The sequence below is a fragment of the Lissotriton vulgaris genome, chromosome 7 (genome assembly GCF_964263255.1).
Source record: "Lissotriton vulgaris chromosome 7, aLisVul1.2, whole genome shotgun sequence".
NCBI lineage: Eukaryota > Metazoa > Chordata > Amphibia > Caudata > Salamandridae > Lissotriton > Lissotriton vulgaris.
In genome coordinates, this window is record NC_141695.1 from 1,622,728,368 (window position 1) to 1,622,752,143 (window position 23,776).

Here is a 23,776-nt window from a genome sequence, read left to right on the forward strand (position 1 = left end):
AGTGTAAAAAGGCTGAGCGCATATGGAGGAAGCAATATGATAACCAGGACAAGGCGGTGTATCTATCCAAGCTCAAGACCTATCATAAAGCTATTAGATCTTCCCGTGCTTCTTTTTATTCCAACAAAATTAACTCCAATGCGAACCCATCCAAAATCATTTTTAAACTAGTGAAAGAGCTCCAAAGCCCTAGGACGCCCCCCCCAAAAATTTCCTCCCACGAGCAATGTGAACAGCTTGCAACCTATTTCATCGAAAAAGTTCAGAAAATTTATGCAACCTTTCCACAGACTGTTCCTCTCAAGGAAGTATCCCTGACCACGACCCCTAACATCCTACCTTTGTCCCAAATCCCTGCCATCACCGCTGCAGACCTGACCAAACTAGGCAAGAAAGTGAAGTCTGGCTCTCCAGCTGATCCCATGAGCCCTTCTCATTTCATGTCTTCGATGGACTTCTTTTCATCCCCCATGCTGAACATCCTCAACCTCTCCTTCTCCACAGGACTCGTACCCATCGCTTGGAAACAAGCATGGGTATCACCGATAATTAAAAAACCCACCCTTGACCCCACCAAGCCAGAAAACTTTCGGCCTATATCCCTTCTCCCATGGATGTCCAAAATTGCCGAAACCCATGTAAACGAGTCTCTTTCTAAACACCTGGACAATCACGGAATCCTGGACCCTTCCCAAAATGGCTTCCGGGCAGGCCATAGTACGGAGTCTGCCCTACTAGCCACCACGGAGCGTCTCCGGATGATTTTAGATGCCGGTCATAGTGCTGCGCTGATCCTCCTCGATCTCAGCGCAGCCTTTGACACGGTATCCCATGACATCCTGTTGAAACGTCTGGAGACGACCGGTGTGACTGGCCCCGCACTTGCATGGTTCCGATCCTTTCTCAAGGATAGATCATTCAAGGTGTCAGCCCCTCCTTACCTCTCTAAACCTCACCCCATCGCTCAGGGGGTCCCCCAGGGTTCAGCGCTGAGCCCCTCCCTCTTTAACCTATACGTCCAGCCACTCACGGACGTGGCTAGAGAATGGGGGCTCACGCTTGTATCGTACGCGGACGACACCCAGCTGGTTGTCACCCTCTCGGAAAGCCCGTCCCTCGTGGCATCCAACTTCAAAGGGGGTATGTCTGCTGTGGCCCGCTGGATGACGGACAACTACCTCCAACTCAACGCCGGAAAAACCGAGGTGCTCCTCCTGGGCCGCAACACCAGCCTTTGGAACGAGCACTGGTGGCCGTCATCCTTAGGCGACACCCCACTCCCCAAAAACTGTGTGAAAAATCTGGGAGTCTGGGTTGATGCCAACCTTAGTTTCCAGTCCCACACAAAAAAGGTGGCAGCCACCTGCATAGGCCTTTTAAGGAACCTCAGGCCCATACTTGGGCTCTTCGATGCCAAGGCTCGCCAGCTCATTATCCAGGCCACCATTCTATCACGCCTGGACTACGCTAATGTTCTCCTGTTGGGAGCTAATAAAGCGGAAACAGCCAGATTCCAACGCATTCAAAATGCGGCAGCCAGAACGCTGGTTGGCCTCCCACGGAGGTGCTCAGCCAGAGCCACCATCCGCAAGCTCCACTGGCTTCCCGTGGACCACAGAATCCAATTCAAGGCCTTAGTCATGATCTTTAAGATCGTGAAACTGGGAAGCCCCCCTCTGCTTCGAAGCCTTGTCCAACCTTACGTTCCTGGTCGTGCTCTTCGCTCTGCCAACCAACTCCTCCTGTCAATCCCTAGGTTTCGACTCTGCCGAACTGGAGGCCGCTCCTTTGGGGTCCTTGGCCCCAAACTGTGGAACGATCTCCCCCTTAGCATTCGCACCATCGACTCCCTCCCTGCTTTCCGTAAAGCAATCAAGACCCACCTCTTCCCCGCCGCCTAGTTTCCCCCTCCCCCCCACCTCAGATTAGTTTGTCTGTTCTTAGCGCCGGGACACCCCTTTGCCGGGGTAGCTGTTGCGCTTTACCAAATCCAGAATAGAATAGAATAGAATAGAATAGACATACGATTGCGTAGGAAACCAACCTGGGAGTTGCTTATTCATTTGGGGAGAACCGTGTTGAGGCTAGCTGCCAGTATCTTAGCATATATTTTACAGTCCACGTTAATGAGGGATATGGGTCTGTAGTTTTTTGGTGTTAAGTGATCTTTACCCTCCTTTGGGATGACTACTATGTTATCCTCTGCCATGGATTGAGGGACTGCCCCCTTAGTTGCACAGTGGTTAAACACCTTTTTCATAGTTGGTTTGAGTTGGTTTAAGAAGGTCTTGTAAAAAGCGGCTGGATACCCATCGGGCCCAGGGGCCTTATTTCCTTTCAGTGATTTGACCGCCATTTCAATTTCGGTGTAGCTAATTTCTTGGCCTAACCTAATTGTATCTTCAGTGCTTAACTTCGGGAGCCAGATTCTGTTGAGGTATTTTGTACAGTCCTCTTGGTTGATGCTCTGGTCGTTTTTGTAAAGTTCTTGGTAGAACTCTTGGAATGTCTTAAGGATGTCTTTGTGCCTTGTGTGGGTTTTGTTTTTTGAGTCTGTGATAGATGAGACAGCAAACTGGTTGCGCTTGTGTTTCAGGTAGAAGGCAAGGAGTTTTCCTGCTTGGTTGGCTTTGCATAGATTAAGGGATTTGTGCTTATTAAACCACAGCCCTGCTCTTTTGCTCATGATTTTGTTATATTCATATTTATATTGTGTTAGTTTTGCTAGGTGTTTGTTGTCTTGCATGGCCTTTGCATGGGCTATTTCTAAATGCTTGATCTCCTGCTCAAGTTGGGTTAGTCTCATTTTTGTACTCTTGTTTATTTTTGACTTAATTTCAATTAATGTGCCTCTGACGGTCGCTTTTAGGGCCTCCCAGAGTGTATCGATATTCATCCCCGGGGAGTCGTTATCTTTGAGGTAGTCAGTTGCGGCCTCCTCAAATTTTGTTTGTTATCGGGGTCTGATAGTACCTCACTGTTAAACCACCACCTCCGGGGGACGACTTTGTTATGGCACCCGCTCAGTTTTAGGCTGATACACGAGTGGTCTGAAACAAGTCTTGGCGCTATGTCTGAGTGTTCGATTAGGTGCGTGTGGGACCCCGAAATTAGTATGTAATCTATCCCGGTGTAGGAATTATGTGGGTTAGAGTAGAAAGTGTAATCCCTAGTGACCGGGTGCTGTAGGCGCCATATGTCCTTAAGGTTGAATTTGAAACAGATATTCTGGAGTGCTGCGTGCGAGTTTGTGGGGTGGTATTGGCAGGACAATTGTCTGTCCATTATGTGGTCCAATAGGATGTTAAAATCTCCCGCCACCACCATGAGATCATTTAGGGAAGCGGTCTATTGTGCGAGATACCTATGACCAGAAGGATGAGTCATCTGCGTTGGGGCCGTATATGTTTGCAACGTGGATTAGCTCCTCTCTCCTTCTTAGATGTGTTACTAGTAGTCTACCCTCATTATCCTGGGATTGTGAGTCTGTTGCTATGTTTGATCTTTTGGATATCAAAGTCAAAACCCCTCGCTTCTTTTTGTCGCTGGAGAGCAAACCACCTGTGAGATCCAGTTACCGCTCACTAGTTTGGCATCATCCATGGATAGTTTGGTGTCTTGTAGCAGGACTATATCGCCTTTAGTTTTAGCTAGATAATCTATTATCTTCCGGCGTTTGATACGGTGGTTAAGGCCTTTGACATTGAGGGACGCTATGTTGAGGTCAGTGTGAGGGTGTTATTGAGGGCCATCAACTAGGGTGGGGTGTGGCGGGGGCCTTCATTCAATGTACCCAATTCTCAGAGTCGCTGTCCCAGGGTATGGGATTTGGGGGGGTGGTCCTATTTGTTCTACCTCCCTTCTCCCCCGCTACTGTGAATCTAAGTTCCCCAGGCGTTCTGTGTTAACAACCAGGCCATGTCAGATACATTTTGTAGAGAAAAAAGGAGTGAAAAAGGAAAGGAAAACAGAGAATATAGAAAGCAATGAACTGAGAAATCCTAGTGCGGATTCCTCCCTACCCCCCCCTCCTCCCCTTCCCCTCCTCCCGCCCCCCCCCCCCCCCCCCTCAATTGGAAATACTCGTATGTCGGAGGTGCAACGGCAGGATCACCGTCCCGCCTCACGGAGAGTCACTGTCTGGTAGTTTGGCCTGCTATACTGCCTGAATATTTGGGTCCATACCTTGTTGTCCTACACTACATACACAGCATTGGGTAGGGACCCTATACAACATAATTGTCTATAAAGGATACAGTGTTGCACTTCTAAAGATGTCCCCTTCTTGGTGTTGGGTCATCGCCACAGCGTCCCTGCATTGGTCGGACCCTTCCGAGGAAGACGTTGCATAGCTACTGAGGTAGATAACGGTTGCAATCTTTAGCAGACCAGATTATACCACGTGAGGTGTGTGTTGAGGTAGATACTGGTTGTTGTTGTGAGTTCATGCTTCCTCCGGTAACTGGTTCCGGTGACTATCTCCTCTTGCCGGAGCCGGGTTGTGATGTTTCCCTATCTAGTGCTTCCGGGCCATCCAGGAAGGCTGCCAGGTCTTGGGGGTCAGTGAAGAAGTGGTGTTTACCTTTGTATATTATCTTGAATTTTGCAGGGCCCACGAATGAGAATTGGATGGTTTTTCCCCTGAGCCTGTCGCGTAAGGCAAGGAACCCCTTCCTGGTATCGACGGTGGGCTTAGAGTAGTCTTGTGTGAGAACGACCTTGTGACCTTTCCCGCAAATATGGTGATTTTTGAGAGCGTAGCTAAAAATGGCCTCCATGTTTTGCGCTCTCAATGGTTTGGAGATGATAGGCCGCGCTGCTTTGAAGTTTTAAAAGTGGAAACTCTGTGCGCCCTATCCAGCTCAAACTGGTGGTGAAATTTTTGGTTGGTAAGCTTGGGGATTAGGTCCTCAAGAAAAGCAGAGCAGGAGCCTGCTGCATCCTCCGGGATCCCTAGTATGCGGATGTTCCCTCTGCGGTTGCGATCCTCAATCTCCGCAGTTTGTTTCTGGAGTGATGCAGTAATTTTGGAGATTGCTTTCATCTCACATGCCGTACAGCGTAGATGAGATGATATAAAGATTATTTCATTGGTGAAGTAAATACAAGATCAATTACACATCGGTCATTTGCATCTCTTGCTACCTGAGCAGAGGGTTCAATGACCAGAAGCAACGTCGATATCTTCTATGGCTACGAGTTTCAATGAAGGACTCTTCTTGCTAGCTAGCTTGCAGCTCTTTGCATAATTCAGCAGCACATCCCAGTTAGGTTGCGAGGAAGAAATTGCTTAATCTATGTTCTTAAAAGACGGCTAGTACATCATATAAGCCAGCAACTACCCTAAAGCACAAATAACCAATTAACAAAAAGGTCATGCTGGTAGAACTATTGCCATGTCTCACTTGGATAAAACGCTAATGCAACTAAGGTGCACTCGAAGCCCCATCTGCTGGTGAAAATAACATCAATTCAAAAATTAAGATCTGCTGACATTTCTAACTGTGGATGTAACTATACGGCAAAAATCTGGAATTAGGGTGGATTTTCGTAAATTTGCAGCTAAGGTTGAAACATCAGTGTTCCCAGTGGAATGGGTATAGAGTGGGCTTTGAAAGGAGGTTATTAACCACAATGTTGCAACTATGAATACACACAAACCTTGCCAATTGTTTTCCCCCCTCACCCAATGTGTGTCCCTACACTTAGCTGCAAAAAAAATACTGGAGTAAGGTACCAATAGGGTGGGATCCATTTCCTGGAACTCTATATTTACAGAGGTTAAAAGAGCAGGCATTTCAGCATATTGAAAAAAATGTCTTACTAAAAAAGAAAAATTAGGATCTATTTGAATATTAGCTCGAACTGTAAAGAGGCAGATTTTCCTTTTTCTGTCCCACAGAGTTCGGTGCGCAGGCATATGCATCTTTGGGAGTAAAGCAGTAACTTTACAAAAATCCTGGGGGAAGCACACAACTTGTAAAAGGTCCTTCTTTTTTAAGCTTTAAGTAGAGTTACTTACCAGCCCCTTCAATGGCAAGGTCTCCCATTTCCCCGGATAACTCCCTTACACTCCCAGATCCAGGCTCTCCTGTGATATCAGGGACAGCATTCCTACGCCCAGTGCGGTCACAGGAAATAAAATCGGTGTATGCGGACTCGACCTCCATTACGTTTCTTTCATATCAGAAAATATGAAAAGTCCTGGAATGAAACAAGGATAAGAATAAAACACTGTTTGCACGTCTACTTTCCGGCACTGTTTATTTTTCTATTAGCAGTTTTACATAGAAGTGACTATTCGATGGGTGACCAAGCACTTCACTTAAGGACAAGTTCCAAGTTACAGGTTACACAAGATGAACCAAATCACATACAAAACCAAAAGGAACAGAAAGGTGCAATAATACAAGTTACATTAAATAAAAATAAACCGAGTACCGTATTTTCCGGCGTATAAGACGACCTTTTAACCCCTTAAAATTTTCTGGAAAGTCGGGGGTCGTCTTATACGCCGGGTACAAAATGTTATGGTATGTTTTCATGCGCTTTTTCATAGCGAGGACTTCACTCGAAGGTGTCAGACCGCTTCACAATAGGAAATAACAAGAAACAACACACCTTATGTTAAAAAATACAGCCACCGACACTGGCAACGTCCACACCCAGCCCCCGCGCCATGAATTGTGCAAGTATCGAAAGCGAGCGTTTTTTTTTCATAGCGAGGACTTCACTTGAAGGTGTCAGACCGCTTCACAATAGGAAATACCGTATGTAACAAGAAGCACACCTTATGTTAAAAAATACAGCCACCGGCCCTGGCAACGTCCACAACCAGGCCCCGCGCCATGAAGTATCGAAAGCGAGCGTTTTTTTCATAGCAAGGACTTCACTCGAAGGTGTCAAACCGCTTCACAAGCGAGCAAATGGCGCCATGAGTCTTACCTCGACTGCCGCTGCCGCTGTACACGCGTCTCCAACCGCTTGCACATCCCCAGGCAGACGATGCAGCAGGACGAGGCAGCAGGACGTCCGAAATACGGTATATGGTAACGGGCAGCCAGCGCCGAAGATGGCAGCGCCCGGTGTGTTGACACGTTTGGCACGTTTTGGCACGTGCCCCTCTCTCCTTGACATAGGCGTGGGCATAGAAAGGGGACTGTCGAATGTTCCCGAATGTTACCGAAGGCAGTAGAGCACTTGCCGTGATTGGCTGGTTGTTGCGAAGAGGAAAGGCAGTCTGGTGACCAGATACCGTATTTGCCGTACCGTACGTGTGGTGTTGAAGACAGTCTCTGCACCTGTTCATACTGTACAGCACCAGTACATCCAGTGCTAATGGCTGACAGTCAAGAACCCGGCAAGGCTCCAGCAGCACATCCAGTGCAAATGGCAGACAGTGAAGAACCCGGCAAGGCTCCAGCAGCGCATCCAGTGCAAATGGCTGGCAGTCAAGAACCCAGCAAGGCTCCAGGAGTGGCAAGAAGAAGGAAATATGAAGCCAGTTACAAACTTAAAGTTGTGGATTTTGCCACGGAACATAATAACTGTGCTGCTGCAAGACAATATGGAGTGACAGAAAAGATGGTTCGGGCCTGGAGAGCAAATGAGAAAGCATTACGGAGTATGCCAAGGGGCAAGTGTGCATTAAGAAGAGGCACCCCACATTGGCCAGAACTTGAAAAGCATGTAGCAGACATGGTGGCCGAGCATCGGCAAAGCGGTTATGTCGTGACCCGAAATAAAATCCGATTGGTTGCACTTCAGTGGGCCAAATCTAATCCAGATCTCAGCCACAGATTTAAGGCCACTGTATCCTGGTGTACCAGATTCATGGGAAGGCATAATCTGGTATTGCGGCAAAAGACAAAAATTGCCCAGAAATTACCTGCGGATCTGGATGCCAAAATGCATAGCTTCCATCGCTACGTTATTAGGCTGCGCAATGAACATGGCTATGCGCTAAGTAGCATCGGAAATATGGATGAAACTCCAATGAATTTCGATATGATTGCCAACAAAACTGTCCATCAAAAAGGCGAAAAGACAATTTTAATAAAAACAACAGGACATGAGAAGTCCAGTTTCACAGTGGTACTAGCATGCACAGCTGATGGCGCAAAGCTGAGACCAATGGTTATTTTCAAAAGAAAAACAATGCCGAAACTCAAGTTCCCTGTTGGTTGTTTTGTGCATGTGAATGAGAAAGGATGGATGGATGAAGAAGGGGTAAAGCTATGGCTTGATAATGTATGGAGCAGGCGACCAGGTGGACTTCTACAAAGACGTAGTCTACTGGTGTGGGATATGTTCAGGGCTCATTTAACTCCGAGCACCAAGCAAAGGCTGGCAAGAATAAAAACAGATGCTGCAGTTATACCTGGAGGATTGACATCGTTGGTGCAGCCACTGGATGTGTGCCTAAACAAGCCATTTAAAGATCGCATCCGAGAACAGTGGAATGAGTGGATGGTTAGCGGTGAAAAAACATTCACAAAAGGAGGAAACATGCGTGCTCCACAGTTGGATGTTTTGTGCACCTTTGTTATAAAGGCCTGGAACGACATTGATGCAGAAACTGTAATAAAGTCTTTCAAGAAGTGTGGCATATCAAATTCATTAGATGGTATGGAGGACGACTATTTGTGGGAAGGTGAAGAGGATGCCGAAGAAGAGACCACATCATCTGATACGGAATTGGTACCAGATCCATACGATGACTGCCTTACAGATGTACCACAAGATCTCATTGACTTACTTATGAGATCAGATGACGAAGAGGAGGATTTTGAAGGCTTTTAAAGGGAACGTTGTAAATCCTGTAGAAATCCCTTGGATTTATGGAAAGTTATGGGAAGTTTAATCCACTTGCACTGTTTCATGCACTTATTTATGTTTACCGTACCGTACCGGTATATTCAGAAGTGACAGTTTTTCATATGGTTCTAAATAAAAATATTGCGAGTAAAGCAAGATTGTTTATACAACCAATTTGTTTGAGTTCAGTCTTTGAGTTTGTAAAATAAACGCTTAGGTAGGTAACACTGTCCACTGATAAAGCCTTACTGCTCACCCACAGGGAGGAGGACTAGACTAATACGGTAAGTTCAAAATACCGGTACCGTACATTCTCGGAATGGCTATGCAGGACTGCGTTGGACTGCGCTGGAAGTGGGGGTCGTCTTATACGGCGAGTATAGCACAAAACCTAAAATTTTTCAGGCAAAGTAGGGGGTCGTCTTATACGCCGGGTCATCTTATACGCCGGAAAATACGGTAGTCAAGTTACAAGGTGGTGGAAATACAGTTACAATTATTTACAGTGGACAATTATTTACAGTGGATAATTCTGATATGTTTCAATCAGGCTGCCCTTCGGTCAAAGGTAACTTTGGGCAAGCTTCCCCAACAAAGACGACCAACCAACCGTACATCTTGCTAGGATTTGGGAAATTGGAGAGCTGGAATGCAGCCTTGCAGGTTCACAGTTTAGTCTCTATTCAGAAGACATCCAGGTGGCCGCTGGTAGGTGATGGGTGGAATTCTTTTTTTTTTTAAATATCTTTATTTGGGTTTATTTGTTCCATTCATAATGCAGCAAACAGTGCATAAAGGTGCAAACACGCACCCAATGGTAAATATTAAACTATGAAAGAGGCATGCACACACCAACACCCAACCGTTCAAATAAAGCAGGCAGCAACACGACTTTTCCATGGATAGAAGAAATTACAGTAATGGTTACAGCAATGCCCCTATATATAATGCAACAATTTTTTATGTCGAGGGAGTCACAGTTCCCGTTGGTAGGTATATGTCGTAATGTCTCAACCACCCCCCCCCCAAACCTTGTGAAATCTGCGTGGGCACCCCCTGTTCTTGTACATGATGCTCTTCTCTGACATATACAGGTCCAACCCTCGCTTCAATTCCTGCAATAACAGGGCTTCAGGCGCCCCCCGTACCTTGCCACGTCTACCTGGGCCCACCACCAGCCCATAGTTACAAAAAAGGATTTGCTTCCTGGGGACGTCGACCTCCCCTGCAACACACAATGGGATGTACTTGGGATCAAGAGGAATGGTTTCACCCACCACCCGACCTAGTTATCTTACAAACTGTGACCAACAGTTCTGAATTTCGGGCAACTCCGGTGCATGTGAATATAGGAGTCCCTCGCGCCGCCACACCTAAGACAGCCTGGGGAGATCCGTCTTCCCAGATTGGTAGAATTCTTGAATGGAATTCATCCACTGGTAGCTACACTGAGCCACATTACTGTCAATTGTTTAAATATCAGCCACTTGTAATTAATCTGCTCCACTGGACTCAAGCTCCACCTCGTTGATGAATGCCAAAAGGCTGAAACAAGCCTTGGAGGTGCGTGTGTTCTCCTCTGGAGGAGACCTGACCTGGCAGTTAGGAATGGACTGATGGACTGTACCTACAGGCATAAATGTCAAGGTTTTAGTAGAGAAGAGTGGGAGATTTTGCAAAAAAATTATAATAATAAATATATAAAAAAATCAACAGAAATAGATTGTCCAGTAAGAAAGTGCCCTCTTTTCGCATGGTTGCCCCCACTTTTTGGCAAACTGTTGATGTGCTTTGACTGAGTGTGCACTGGATTCCTGCCAGCCAGGTACCCAGGGGCCTATGCTCCTTCCCTAAACTGCATTGGTACAAAACCCTATTGGCACTCTTTGGCCACATACAAGTCCCTTGTAAACGGTACCATAGGTACAAAGAGCACTGTGGCCAGGAAAGGCCACTAAGGGCTGCAGCACTTATTGTGCCACCCTTAGAGGCCCTGTACTTTGCAGGCTGCGTGTTTTGGTGCAGAACAAAGTGAAGAGTGGACATGGCACAGATCCCTGTGTGCCATGCCTACAAGCGACTGCCCTGGCATAGGTAAGCCACCCCTCTAGCTGGGTGCACTATACCAGTAGTGAGGGTGAGAGTGCATGAGCCGTGTAACCCTACAGTGTCTAAGCCAATTCTTAGACATTGTAAGTGCAGTAATGCGATTTAGAGTACATGGGTGCTGGGAGTTTGTCATAACAAACTCCACAGCACCAAAATGGCTTTACTGAAAAGTAGGAAGTTTGATATCAAACTTCTCAGCACATTAAACCCACACTGATGCCAGTGTGGGATTTAATGAAAAATGCACTCAGGGGGCATCTTAGAGATGCCCCCTGAAAAACGAGATAACTCTAGTCTCCTGGCTGAGTGGCTGCTCACCAACTGCCACCACCAGACATGTTTCTGGACCCCTGGGGCGAGAGCCTGCTGCTCTCAGGGGTCTGAAACAATGCACATCCTGGGACAGGGTGTCAAGCCTCCTCCCCCAGGATGGGCAGGGTCCATGAAGGGAAGCTTCAAAGGCTGGTTACCTCTGTGAGCTACTCCAGCCAATTGCTGCTTCCAGCAACTGGCCCCCACCGGTTCTGACTCCCACGTTGAGCGGAAAAATCGTTGGAAAAACCAAGTGAGGAAGGGAGGTGTGCCCACCTTTGCCAATCTCACGCCTCAGGTGGGGAAGGCGAGGTGAAGCACAACTCTCAGGCCCCACCATCTTGCAGATGGGGGACCCAGCTGACCAGAGAGAGGCATATGCCCCCGTCGCACTGGAGTGTGGCATGATAGGAGGTGTACCCACCCCAAGATAGGGACCCATTGGTCCAGACCTTTACTTACCTGTAACACCCCTAAATCTAGTATTTAGGGACAACTCCGAACCTTGCCTCCTCAGAAAAGAGCTGACCAGCAGAGAGAAGGAGGACAGAAGAAGCCATGCTGAACTTAGAACAGGAGGACATCCAATGACTTGGCCCCAGCCCTACCGGCCTGTCCCCACCTCAAACCTCCTCCAGCGAAATCCCGGTGTGTTCTGCAGCCAGCAGACCCCAAGAACACAGACGCCCTGCCCTGACTTTCCAAACCAAGACTTTGTAGGCGAGGAAATCTGGTGCTCACTGGAGACAGACTCCGGCTAAATCCGCGAGTATGCACCACTCTGCACCCGATGCCCACGGCCCGTGTTTGAGTGGCCAAACAACACAAGGAGGTCCTCCCAGCGATCCTGACCAGACACCTGGTGATCTCTGACCTGCCTCGAAACTCCAAACGCCGCCTGCAGCCCCTTTCTGGAGGATTCCCCCGACAGCGAGCTGAGCTGGTAAGAAAACTTGACGCCTGAAGACACCCCTGCACCAGACGTCCCACACCCTTGGGTGGCCCAACAGACGGTGTCCCAGCATCCCCAGGCATCACATCTTACCTCTCCAACCGGTGGTCACCTCCAGAAGACCTTCATACCCGAGCCTGCAGTGTTTGTTGCAACCGGAGAATTCCCATTGAAACCAACAGGGCACCAGATGACAAAACAGCACCCTATACCCAGGGACCCCTGTGCCACTGCATGGGCACCTTGGGTGCTAAATCTGATCCCCCTTTGGCCTGAGCCTAACACCAGAAGCTTAGCTCCGACAACCTTCTGGCCTGCCCGTGAGCAGCCACCAAACGGAGGCCAACTAGCCCCCATTGGATAACATTGGGCCTCAGTACTCTACACCCAGCCACCCTAGTGCTGCTGAAGGTGCTTGAAGAGTGCCTCCTTGACCCTGGATGGAACCCTGGTGCTAATCCCAGAATACCAACTCCCACAACAAAGTACTTACCGGTAAACCGATAACTTAATTTCCTCCCATAGGATTTGCATTGACTGCTTTTCTTGAAAAATCTTTTAAGTGTGGAGTTGGTTTGTATGAAAACTTGAAACACTGCAAATATACAAAAACTGTATTACTTACCTTCTTTCTAGATGATGTCCCAGTGTGATATCAAGGCATATCACACTGGTTAGCAAAAGTAACTTAAAAGGTGTGAGCGACATATTCTATGCGTGTTGGGCAGGTCGCACGGTAGGGGGAAGACAAGTGGGATGATTCCGAATGAGCAGTAAATTGGCCTATAGGTAGTGTCCCCACCCTAAATTTAAAATACAAAGCTCTATCTGTTGGGTTGGAAATAATATCGAGATAGGGTTCATAAGCCCCCACATCCTTCATTTTCAAAAAATCGTCGGTAGATTTACAATGTTTCACACCAATGGAATCTTTACAATGAACCCAGCTCCAGTTGAGTTTCTTTAGAGCAGCTTTGGGGGGGGGGGGGGGGGGGGGGTTCCTGGCTTCCCACGCACCTCCTAGACCCAAGGCTCCTAGCAGCCATTTCACATCCGTCAGCCACTTGATCTTAGACCAGCCCTCCAGAGACATGACCTCTTCCAGGGCCTCTGCGTATGAGATCAACTCGGGCACATGCCACAAACGCGCCCAGAGCAACAAAGGGCGAATTTGGGCTTGGTCCTTGATCGATCTGCAACCCAAATCCATTAATACGGGTACTGTTGGAGTACTTTGCGGAAGAGCCATCAGCTCTTTCAAACATTTTCTCTCCGATCTGACTAGCACATCAAGGTTACACATACCCCACAATTCCGCCCCATACAAAGCAGCACTAACCCCTCCAGCTTTGTAGATCTCCAAAACTGGGGCAATAGGCTTAAATGTAGAGGAAAGTTGCTCCTTGAGTAGTGCGCTGCCCACCCTTTTGTGACTCAAGAGCATCTTTTGAATGTGCGAATTCCAGTGCATTGAATCTGCGAGACGGATGCCTAAATAATCAAATTCAGACACCCTCTCCAGGGGCACGGAATTCAGCACCGGGGGGCGGCCCATTTTTTTGGGCGGGTTCAGAACCAAGAACTTTGTTTTATTGGAGTTGATTATCAAGTCCCGTTGTGAGCAGAACTCCTGGTAGCTATTTAGGAGACTCTGCAAGCCCACAGGGGTCTTGGGAATGAGCAGGGTGTCGTCAGCAAAGAGCAGGGTGAGGATGCGCTTGCCCGCCAGGGAGGGTGCATCTGCAGGGTGTATAAGTTATTAAAGTATAAAATATATAGACATTCAAAGATCAAAACAAACATCACGATTTCCTTCAAATCTCAGAATCCATTCTCCTTTAGCTTCCATCAGCATTTAATCCCCACTAGTCAACGAGCGTCCCACAGTAAGATCACTATATCAAGGAATAATATCTTTACACATTTCTCAATTAACTTCTCAAAAGTCTCATGTTTACATTCCAGATCTGCAGTTACACATTTCTAATTCTTCATTTAGAGATTATATCATCTCTCTATTTTTTTTATATAATTTGAATTCACTTTCTTATATGTGACATCAGACTTTTTACAAGTAGAAACTTTTCAATGGTTTGCTCATGATGTAGCTCTTATTTCTATGGAGTGTCTTAATTCAGAAGGTGTTATCCTCCTGCACATCACCACCTGTAGCAAGTTAGCTTTAACATTATGTTCCATAGAGAGCTCTTCACTCTAGGTCTATGAAACTCCCTAAGCCACCATGCTTTAAGAGGGTGAACCTTTCTGGTCTTCGCTCCTATCTTTTGGGATTCTGTAAACTCCTAAAACCCCATCTGTTCTGCTGAATCTATTTAATTACTAAACGTGCTTACTTCGCTCTGGCTACTTAAAACTGTCTTCAAGTGACAAGGCACTGTAAGGGGCTGATTATAATTCTGCCGGTCCACGGACCACCAGACTCGTGGGGGAATGATCTCCCCACCACCCTGTTACAAGATTGTCAGTGGGACCTCCACCACCCTGCCGCAGCCGCCAGGGAACTGCCGTTCCCTGGCAGTGTTGTGATGGTCAGGAGGTATCCATACACCTAGCGGGACCGCTGTGTTCCCAACCTAGCATTTTAGGAGTTTCCTCTCTGCCAGGGTTTACATGGCGTTCCACCTCCATGCAAACTAAGGCGGAGAGGAAACAAAGGGGTCCCTACAGGGACCCCTGGTGTCTCTGCCTCTTGTGGATGCACACAGGGATGGCACAACATGTGCCCCGCTATGTGCATGCACATCGGTTCCTGCGCTGCATGGATATTTGCGTCCATACTGTGCAAGAACTGTTTTTAACGTTCAAATTGTGGTGCATGGTTTTAAAGGCACAGCCGTGGGAATGCCAAAAAAGCATGCCAGACAAAAGAAAACTGCTAATCTGGTGTGCAGCCTCACCACGGGTTTGATGGTGCCGCAGTGGGGTGAATCCAGCGCCGCACCCTCAAACTCTTAATCGGGCCCTAACTATTTTGAATAAAATAACTCACTTTTGCAATTAAAATAGACTCAAAAGATTTTGTGAGTGATTGGTTGTTGTGACAAACTAATGTGCTTGTTAGGTCACACACCTTGCTGTCGGTGTCTTGGGGAAGGCCACTGTAGAATAGAGTGCAACAGATTGTGTTGGTGGGAAGATATATAGCCTATGATTGCAAATGTTAACGTATCTCAAAAGTTTTTTTTCAATGGTCACTGTTCTAGATCAGAACTTGAAGCACAACCATTGTCGTAAATCCAAACCTCACAGTGACATCTTAGATCTTATGGGGAATCAATCAGATGCACGACTATCAAGTACCACTGTTACTGACCCCTTGGTGCCCCAAATTCATAATCCATCCAACACCTTTCAAGTCTTGCATATTGATTGGAGTAAAATGGATGCACTTTATGCAGATGAGTTATTGGTATACACTTTGGATTTGGATACAGCTTCCACAGCTTTTGAGAGACTTATGACTGTACACTGCCAGCTTTGAGTTCAAACGATAAAGGAATACATGTGATAGACTGAACATGTTAAACCACCCCACTGGCGATCTGATAACTGGAGATTTTGGTTATACATAAACTAAATCACATTACTTGGCAAGGTTGCTTTGTAGTTTACATATATATTGGAACATTGGAACTATGTGTACTCCTGCAACTGACTCACCATCTGGACAACATCAATCTCCTAGACCCCCTCCAGTCTGGCTTCAGACAAGGATGCAGCACAGAAACAGCGATGCTGAATATCATAGACGATATCCACGGATCTCTGGATTCAGACAAATGCTGCCTCCTCATTCTCCTTGACCTTTCTGCAGCATTCGATACGGTGGATCACAAACTCCTCACCAGGGCTCTTCAAGAAAGAGCAGGACTCGGTGAAGTAGTTCTCAAATGGTTCTCCTCATTCATACACAACCGAACACAAATAATAAAAATCAAGAATTTCACCTCCGAAATCCAACAGGTCAATAAGGGCGTCCCCCAAGGTTCGGTGCTCTCGCCCCAGCTCTTTAACATCTATATGGAACCACTCTCCAAGCTACTCAGAAAAGCCAACATCCGCTTTCACCTCTACGCGGACGATACACAAATATATCTGGAAACTTCCTCTCTCACTGACATACATAGACTAAATGCTGTCCTGAAAGATGTTCAACAATGGCTGACAAACAATCACTTGAAACTGAATTCAGACAAAACTGAGACACTCCTCATCTCGAACAAGGAAGACAACCCGCAAATCACCGAATGGCTAAAAGCTATCGATGCGCTTAAAGCTCTTGGCATCATCATAGACCCCAAACTAAACATGGTAAAACACATCAAGAATGCAGCCAAAGGTGCATTCTTTAACCTCAGACTGTTGAACAAGATCAAACCCTACATTCCTAACAAGGATCTCAAACTGGCCACTCAATCTCTGGTACTGTCAAGGCTAGACTATGGGAACGCAATCCTAACAGGCATCCCGAAATCGAACTTGGCACCGATCAAAACAACACTACATGCTGCAGCTAGAATGATTACCGGCATCAGAAAATCGGATCACATCTCCCCAGCACTCAAGGAACTCAAATGGCTCCCAGTAGAAATGCGTAGTAACTTCAGAACGGCCTGCCTAACACACAAAGCCCTCCATAACGGCAAACCCGAATACCTGGCAAATAAACTCAAAAAAGCAGGCCAAGCCAGGAATCTGAGAAGCTCCAACTCCTTCCTGCTCATCCTACCCAAAACCAGAAAGAAAAGAACAGCGGACTGCTCCTTCACTGGAAACGCCCCCAAAATCTGGAACTCCATCCCCCGCACATCAGAACTATTCCTTCTTTTGTGGAATTCAAAAGGCAACTCAAATCCTTGTTCCTGATCCGCTCCCTTGGCTGCGGATAACCGGGGTCAGCAAGCAACCCCTGAACTATGTGTCTACAGTGAATCCCATAACCAAAGAAGCTCAGCAACTCACCCATGTTCCGCTTACAATGTCAATCTTTGAATGCTTATACCTTACATATGTCATGTTCATGTTTATGTTTATGTTATGCATATGTTTATACAGATTTTTGTCATTCTATTACTGTAAAGCGCTCTGCTACCTCCGGGTCTTGACAGCGCTATAGAAAACTTCCTAAATAAATAAAATAAATAAATAAATATATTGGACCTGTTAAATTGGAAGTCATTCTTTGTAGCTTTGAAGAATAAAAGACTCATTTTGCCCAGCAGAGATTTGAAATATCCATTCTTATAGAAGGGTCTCCCTTCAACTGTTCTCAACTTGTCTTTATTGGGATGTTCCTTCTATATGGCTATAGCTAGGCGACACGCCGTCTCTGGATGCAATAGGAGCAGTAGCCAGAAGAGGGCGCTTGGTTATGGCTTGCTATGCGTAGTGTTTCGCTATCTTGTCACTGATTACACATCCTGCAGTTCACCAAGGGTCAAGCTCCCTCTATCGAAAAAATATTTCCAGATACATTCCTGGCAAACAGTGAATAAGGACAGCATTCTTTGCCCATCTCCTTGCAGAAAGCAGGATTGCAACAATACAAAAAGATAACAACCTAAAAGTATGCCACTGAAATTTCGAACTGCACATACACTATTAAGTAGCATTGCCAAAACCAATAAGTCTGGTCATGGCAAGCCTTTGATTAATTTATTTATGGGCAACATGTAATGGACGTTAAACGTGTAAAAGTATACAAATTTAAAACTGCGTCTCTCTCTACAGGTGGTTTGCATAGATTTGCAAAAAAACCAAACATAAAAAATTACCTTGTAAAAATAAATAGATAAAAAGTAATAAATGAGAGCAAAAATGAAAGCAGAGACTGGGCTGCCAGTTCTGGCCCGGAAATGGACTACTTTCTAGGCAGAAGTGCATATGTGCAACAATTAAATGACAACACTCATAGTGGAAAATGGCTAAAGTGAGTTGACCCCATGCGTTAGAGAGCAGTTATGAAAGCACGAATTAAGCACTTTTCTTATGTAATTCTAAAGTGTGATGGAAACAGACTTTAATAGGATTAAAACGTAGCAAGATATTTTGTAAATCGTAACTGTAAATTGTATTTATACCGCGCTTACTACCCATGACAAGGCGTCGGAGCACTTTGAGAGTAGCACATACAAACATTTGCTGAAACCAGTTTTCCACACACGGTCCTGTACAGTTTTATCAGTAAACCTGCATGTCTGTGCACATTTAGTGGTCAGTTCAATGTAAAACGTGGGGTTTGTAAATGTCAGTGTGCTTACCACACAGTGCTTCAGTATTCGCCACAGTGTGCTCTAAAGGGCATCAAACATTACTTGCCACATCCTTACCACTCTCACCTTGAATGGACATGGCCCATCGCCTACAATTGGGAGCCTGGATTTTACACAGTCCCTGTGACTTCAGTGATGTCACACAGCAGCACACCCACCTGGAAAACGGTTACTCCTGGCCTAAATTTGGAGCACTGGGGAACAGGGGACATCTAGGCCAAGCAGACATTTGCCTTTACATTCAATTTATTGTCCACAATCTTAGGAGAGTCGGGGGTGATGGTTAGATAAGCAGAAATCAGTGGTTTGTTCAAGCGTGCAGACTGCAGTAATAATACTCAGCACTGCAGCTAAAATGGCCGCATGGAGAAGCAGAACTGAAAGTGATCAGCAAAGCCCAAATGTGCGGAACGGAGTGCAAACTGCTGCGTTCACCTCTGGCTGACAAACCCTCCTCGTCGCTGTCACGATGGCTTCCTTCGGCTGAGGGGTCAGGGGAAGAAATACTGCGAGGCCGAGCGCGTGGAAACGGGAGTTAATAGGTTCTCCGCCCGGTCGCCGTGGAGCCGAGAACCTGACTGCAGCGACAGGCGGGTTGAATTATTTACTGGGCTCGAGGCACTTAATCCGCCCTCCCAGCACATTCCGGGAGCAGCTGCTTCCTTCGAGTGTGATCATGACACGCGCACAAAGCTCATGTTCACCTCTTTAGAGCAGTGGTCAATTTGCAACAAAAAAATATATATGTATGCAGGGACACACATGGTTTTAGGAGCCCCTTGCTGGCGCTGCCACATGCGGGATTGCCCGATAAGAAGGCAGTATCAACTTTATTTCACCTCATGCCTCTTTCTCCCCTCATCCCATCAGTTACTTTCTGGAACCCTTATAGGTTCTTTATTTTTTTTAATCTCAGTTTACTCCTTTTGGTAGTGTTTTTTTTTTATATCTAACTCCGTCTTTACATTTTGTGCTTTTCTCCTGCTCTGGGTAAAATTCCAGTAATATAAATAAGTCCCAGTTATTATAAGGTCATGGAACTCTGAGGTGACTAAAAAAATCCACATAATGTATGTTAGAGGGTCGTTCCCATAATACTTGTTCACACCATCGCTCTACCCACAAACTACTTAAATCCTTGGTGTTCTGCGCTCTCTTATTTATGAAAGAGATAGTATAATTGTGAATATGACAAAACAGAATGAATGAATGAAGAGACATTTCTAAAGCGCATGGCTACCCGAGCGCATCCGCGCGCTAGTAGCAGTGCGACTTAAACCACGGGCAGAGTTAAGGGAACAGATACCTTTTCAGTTGCTTTCGGAAGGAGAGATAGTTAGGCTCCAGACGTATCACAGTTCCTTTGAAGAAAAAAAATCATAAGAACGAAAAGCCAGTTTTTGCCACTTTAAGCTGGAACTGCAATGATGCTCCGTGACCTGCCTTTCGCCTTGGCTGATGGATCTGGCAGCAGGCACTACGATGTCACGACTAGACTGTAATACCTTATTACAGTTGATCAGCAACAACATTTTATCATCACAGGTGACGAGACTTCACAACTCGACTATAATAAGAAAATCAGAGAGGTGTTTTCTACAGGGATAGCAGCCATCCGTGTATTTTATTCTGTGAGTTATTTTGTTGTGTTGAATTAAATAGGATGCCCTCTTCCTGCTTTTCCCTTCGCTTCTTCCCAACACCTTTATAAGCCTAAACCTGACCCCGGAACAACAAGTCGAAGAAGTTTCATTCTCATCTAGAACATTAGGATAAAGGCACCAGGGAATAGTCTTGATCCCTTGAGTGGAAGATTCATATCTGTAAAATGAGATTTGTTAACCCAATGAATTGAAAGAAAAATAATAATAACAAAATGGTTCCTTTTTAAAGAACATAATAATATTTTTTGTCACATGGGTATTTCTATTGGACAGTTGAAAAGTAGGGGGTTAATTGTTTCTACATTCCACACCGTCAAAAACTTTTTACCAAACAGAAGCAATAATCGTGTTTATTTTTAAAAGTGTTCTGGGTCCAGTACGTGGGAGGGACGAAAAAGGGTCTGATTACGATGTCGGACAGACGGATCTGGATCCGACTGACGTCCGGTCGGCGGTCCCAACAGGCTAATTACAATGCAACCGAACACTGTTCAGTCGTATACTCCCATTTCTCAATGGGAGCTCATGTTATGGCCGTAAACCGACCGTAACACAAGCTCCCATTGAGAAATGATAGGTGTTGTTCATCCCTGCACCCAGTGGCAGGCACCTCAAGGTGCCTGCTATGGAGTGCAGGGATCAACAGGGTGACACCATAGGTGCCCCCTCAGCCTCCAACCGGAGGCCGTGCAGTAAGGGGGCCCTGCTGTGGGCCCCCAAACATGCTTTCTGACATGGTTTCCATGGTGGAAATCGTGCATCGTAATCCCAAGGGCAGAAAGGCCCACCCTTTGGGATTACAAGCCGGTTCCGACTGGCAGATGGGCTCCTTTAGCTCGTCAGAAGCCAGCCAGAATAACTGGCCTGTTTACTTTCCAACCAACAGCATTAAAATGCTGGCCGTTGGAAAGTGGTCAGAAAGCAAACCAAGCGGCCTAGTACAATGTGGCCCCGAAGGCTCCAACCATTGGTCAGAGCCTTTATGGGCCACATTGTAATCGGTCCCTTAGTTTTTGTAGATATTAAAGAACATTCACTGAAATAGAATTAGAACAAGTACACATATTTTTAAAGATAACTGGTAGAGCCATTTATATATGAATCAAATATAAGAGAAATAGTGGGGAATGAGTCAGCCCAGGTCCTCTGCCAAGGATTTTATTTTTGTGTGTGTGTGCTCCATTTATTGATAGAAGGACGGCGTGTTTGTGTTTGTATGTTTGATAGAATGTGTGGTGTTGGGCGCAAGGATTGTTTTTATCCCCCAGCAGTGTTTGTTCTGTGAGTGCATTCCTCCTAGCCAACTCTTCCTCGCCAGTTTCCTGTCTGGGCTAAAGCACCCAAGCATGCCTGGGTGAAAACACAGAAGTATCTAAATATGTACTGGAAGAGAAAAAGGGTACCCAAATACCAGCACACTGTGATATCTTACCTTACCAATCTCCGAGATCATAAATATGCCATACATACTGGTACAGAAACCGGGGAAAAAATGTAGGCCCCTGGCACTTAAATTTTAGGACCATACATCCATGCACCATCATTCCATTTATTTACAAGTTTTGTATAGCGCGAACATGACCCAAGTGGGTATCAGAGCGCTTTACATAAGGACGACGAAGAAATAGGAACACAGCTCAAAGAGAACAAAACAAGGTACAAGTAGGTCAATGTGTCACAAGAGTAAAAATTACATTGTGGCGGGAAATAGGTAGAAGGCTGTTGCAGCATGAAATTTGGGGCAATATACATCAAGAACAAAAGGGACATTATGGCAGGCAACAGTAGGTCGCAACAGATGACATGTAATAGTTAGGATATCCAAATAATCTTGAGGTAAGAGGAGCAAAGTTTCTAGATCAGCGCATTGTTAATTAGTAGTGCTTTCACTTCCCTTTTGAAGGCAAAGGAGGATGGAATAAGCCTTGTCTCCACTGGAAGCAATGCCTGAGAATGTGCAGTTGTAGGTTTTAAGCTTATTGAATTTCTTTGGCTGGAGCAGCAAGGTGCCGGTGCTCCTTGTGAGTCGAGAGCCCCCAGAGAGTTCCAGCCTATTTGCCCGGTAGAGTGGGGTATTAAAGTGAAGAGCTCTATGGGTCATACAAGCAATCTTTAATTGGATCCTTGCCTCAAAGGGAAGCCAGTTGAGTGATTTCAGGTCCGGCGAGATTTGGTTGATTTTCTTAGAACCCGTGATGAGTCTGTAGTCTCATTCAGCGAAGCTCTGATGAGGGCTAAACTGAGTTTCGGCAGTCGGCATAAAGTAGCACTCTCATATTCTAGTCTGGAGATAACCAGTGCTTGCACTGCCGATTTGAAGTCCCCATGGAGCAGGTAGGGTTAGAATTTTCTTAGGATGCACAGCAGAAAATGTGCTCCTTTGGTAGATGCTCTGATGTGCTCTTGCATGTTTAGGTTTTTATCAAGCACAATTCCAAGTGATTTTGTGGAGTCAATGAGGTGTGGTGTGCAGTTGAGCGCGGTGAGATTAGACCGATTTCACAACAGTGGGGGACTGCCTAGCCGGTGCAATGAGGAGGAATTCCGTCTTGAGGGCGTTTAGTTTGAGGTGGTTGAAGGTACGCCAATTTAGGGTTTTGAGCAGGGTTCCGTTAAGAGCACGGATGTCTTCGGTGGAGGATATTTTCATGTATAGTTGGGTGTCATCGGCGTACATGTGATATTGGATGTTGGAGGCTTTAAGAATTACTGTCAGTAATTCCAGGAAAAGGTTAAAGAGCGTGGGGAAGAGAGAGGACCCTTGGGGAACACCCAGCATGCAGGGACTGGGGTTGGATAGAGTCTGATTGGATTTGACTCTGAGTTCTATTGTTGAGGAAAAAGGCAAACCATTTAAGGACTGTGCCAGATAGTCCCATTCTGCATTCAAGGAGGTGCAGAAGATGGTCATGCTTGACAGTGTTGAATGCACATGAGAGATCGAGAAGAATTAGTAGGCAGGTTTCATTCTGGTCCGGTAAAGTGAGAGCGTTGTCCACTATGTGAGGGATGGCCATTTCGGTACTGTGGCCAGTGCGAAAACCCGATTGGAATTGGTCTAGGAGCTGAAATTGTTCAATGTGTCTACGCAGTTGTTCATGAACACATTTCTACAGTAGTTTAGCCATGGTAGGAATGTTTGTGATTGGTCTGCAATTATTCAGGTCTTTAGGGTCAGCCGAGCATTTTTTTAGGATGGGGAGCACTAGGCCCTCCTTCAGGCAGTCCGGGATCCCACCTTGACGAAGAGAGGCGTTGATGATCTTGGACCAGAGCGGTGCTAATGAGCCTATCATTTCTTTATAGAAGTTGGGGGGGGTCATTGAAGTGGTTTGAGGGTTTAATGGTCGAGAGAGTGTTGAGGATGGTAATGTCATCGAGAGATGTGAATTGGCTCCAAGAGGCATTGTTTTTGGGACAGAGAACAGACTGGCTGGGCGAGGGCGTGGAGAGGGAAGAGGCAGAAGGGGGTGAGAGTAAGAGTGCAGCCAACTTTAGGTCAGATTCGATCTTGTTCGACTTTTCTAGGAAGATGTCAGTAACCGCTTCGCAATTTGGCTGTGAACGAGCAAATTGCGGAGATTGGGTGGGTGAGTTGTTGGATTGTGTTTTAATCAGCTCAAATAGTA

The 23,776-nt window shown here is 46.1% G+C and overlaps 1 protein-coding gene across 2 annotated transcripts in view; it reads right to left on the minus strand.

The window, feature by feature from the left end:
• PKIG (cAMP-dependent protein kinase inhibitor gamma) overlaps nt 1-23,776 on the minus strand; it is a 572,021-nt gene that overhangs the window by 23,631 nt on the left and 524,614 nt on the right. For both annotated transcript variants that reach the window (XM_086932556.1, XM_086932555.1), the window contains one exon: nt 6,023-6,204. In XM_086932556.1, coding sequence (XP_086788682.1) covers nt 6,023-6,170 — 148 coding nt within the window. In that variant the 5' untranslated portion in view covers nt 6,171-6,204. The remainder of the gene's footprint in view (nt 1-6,022; nt 6,205-23,776) is intronic.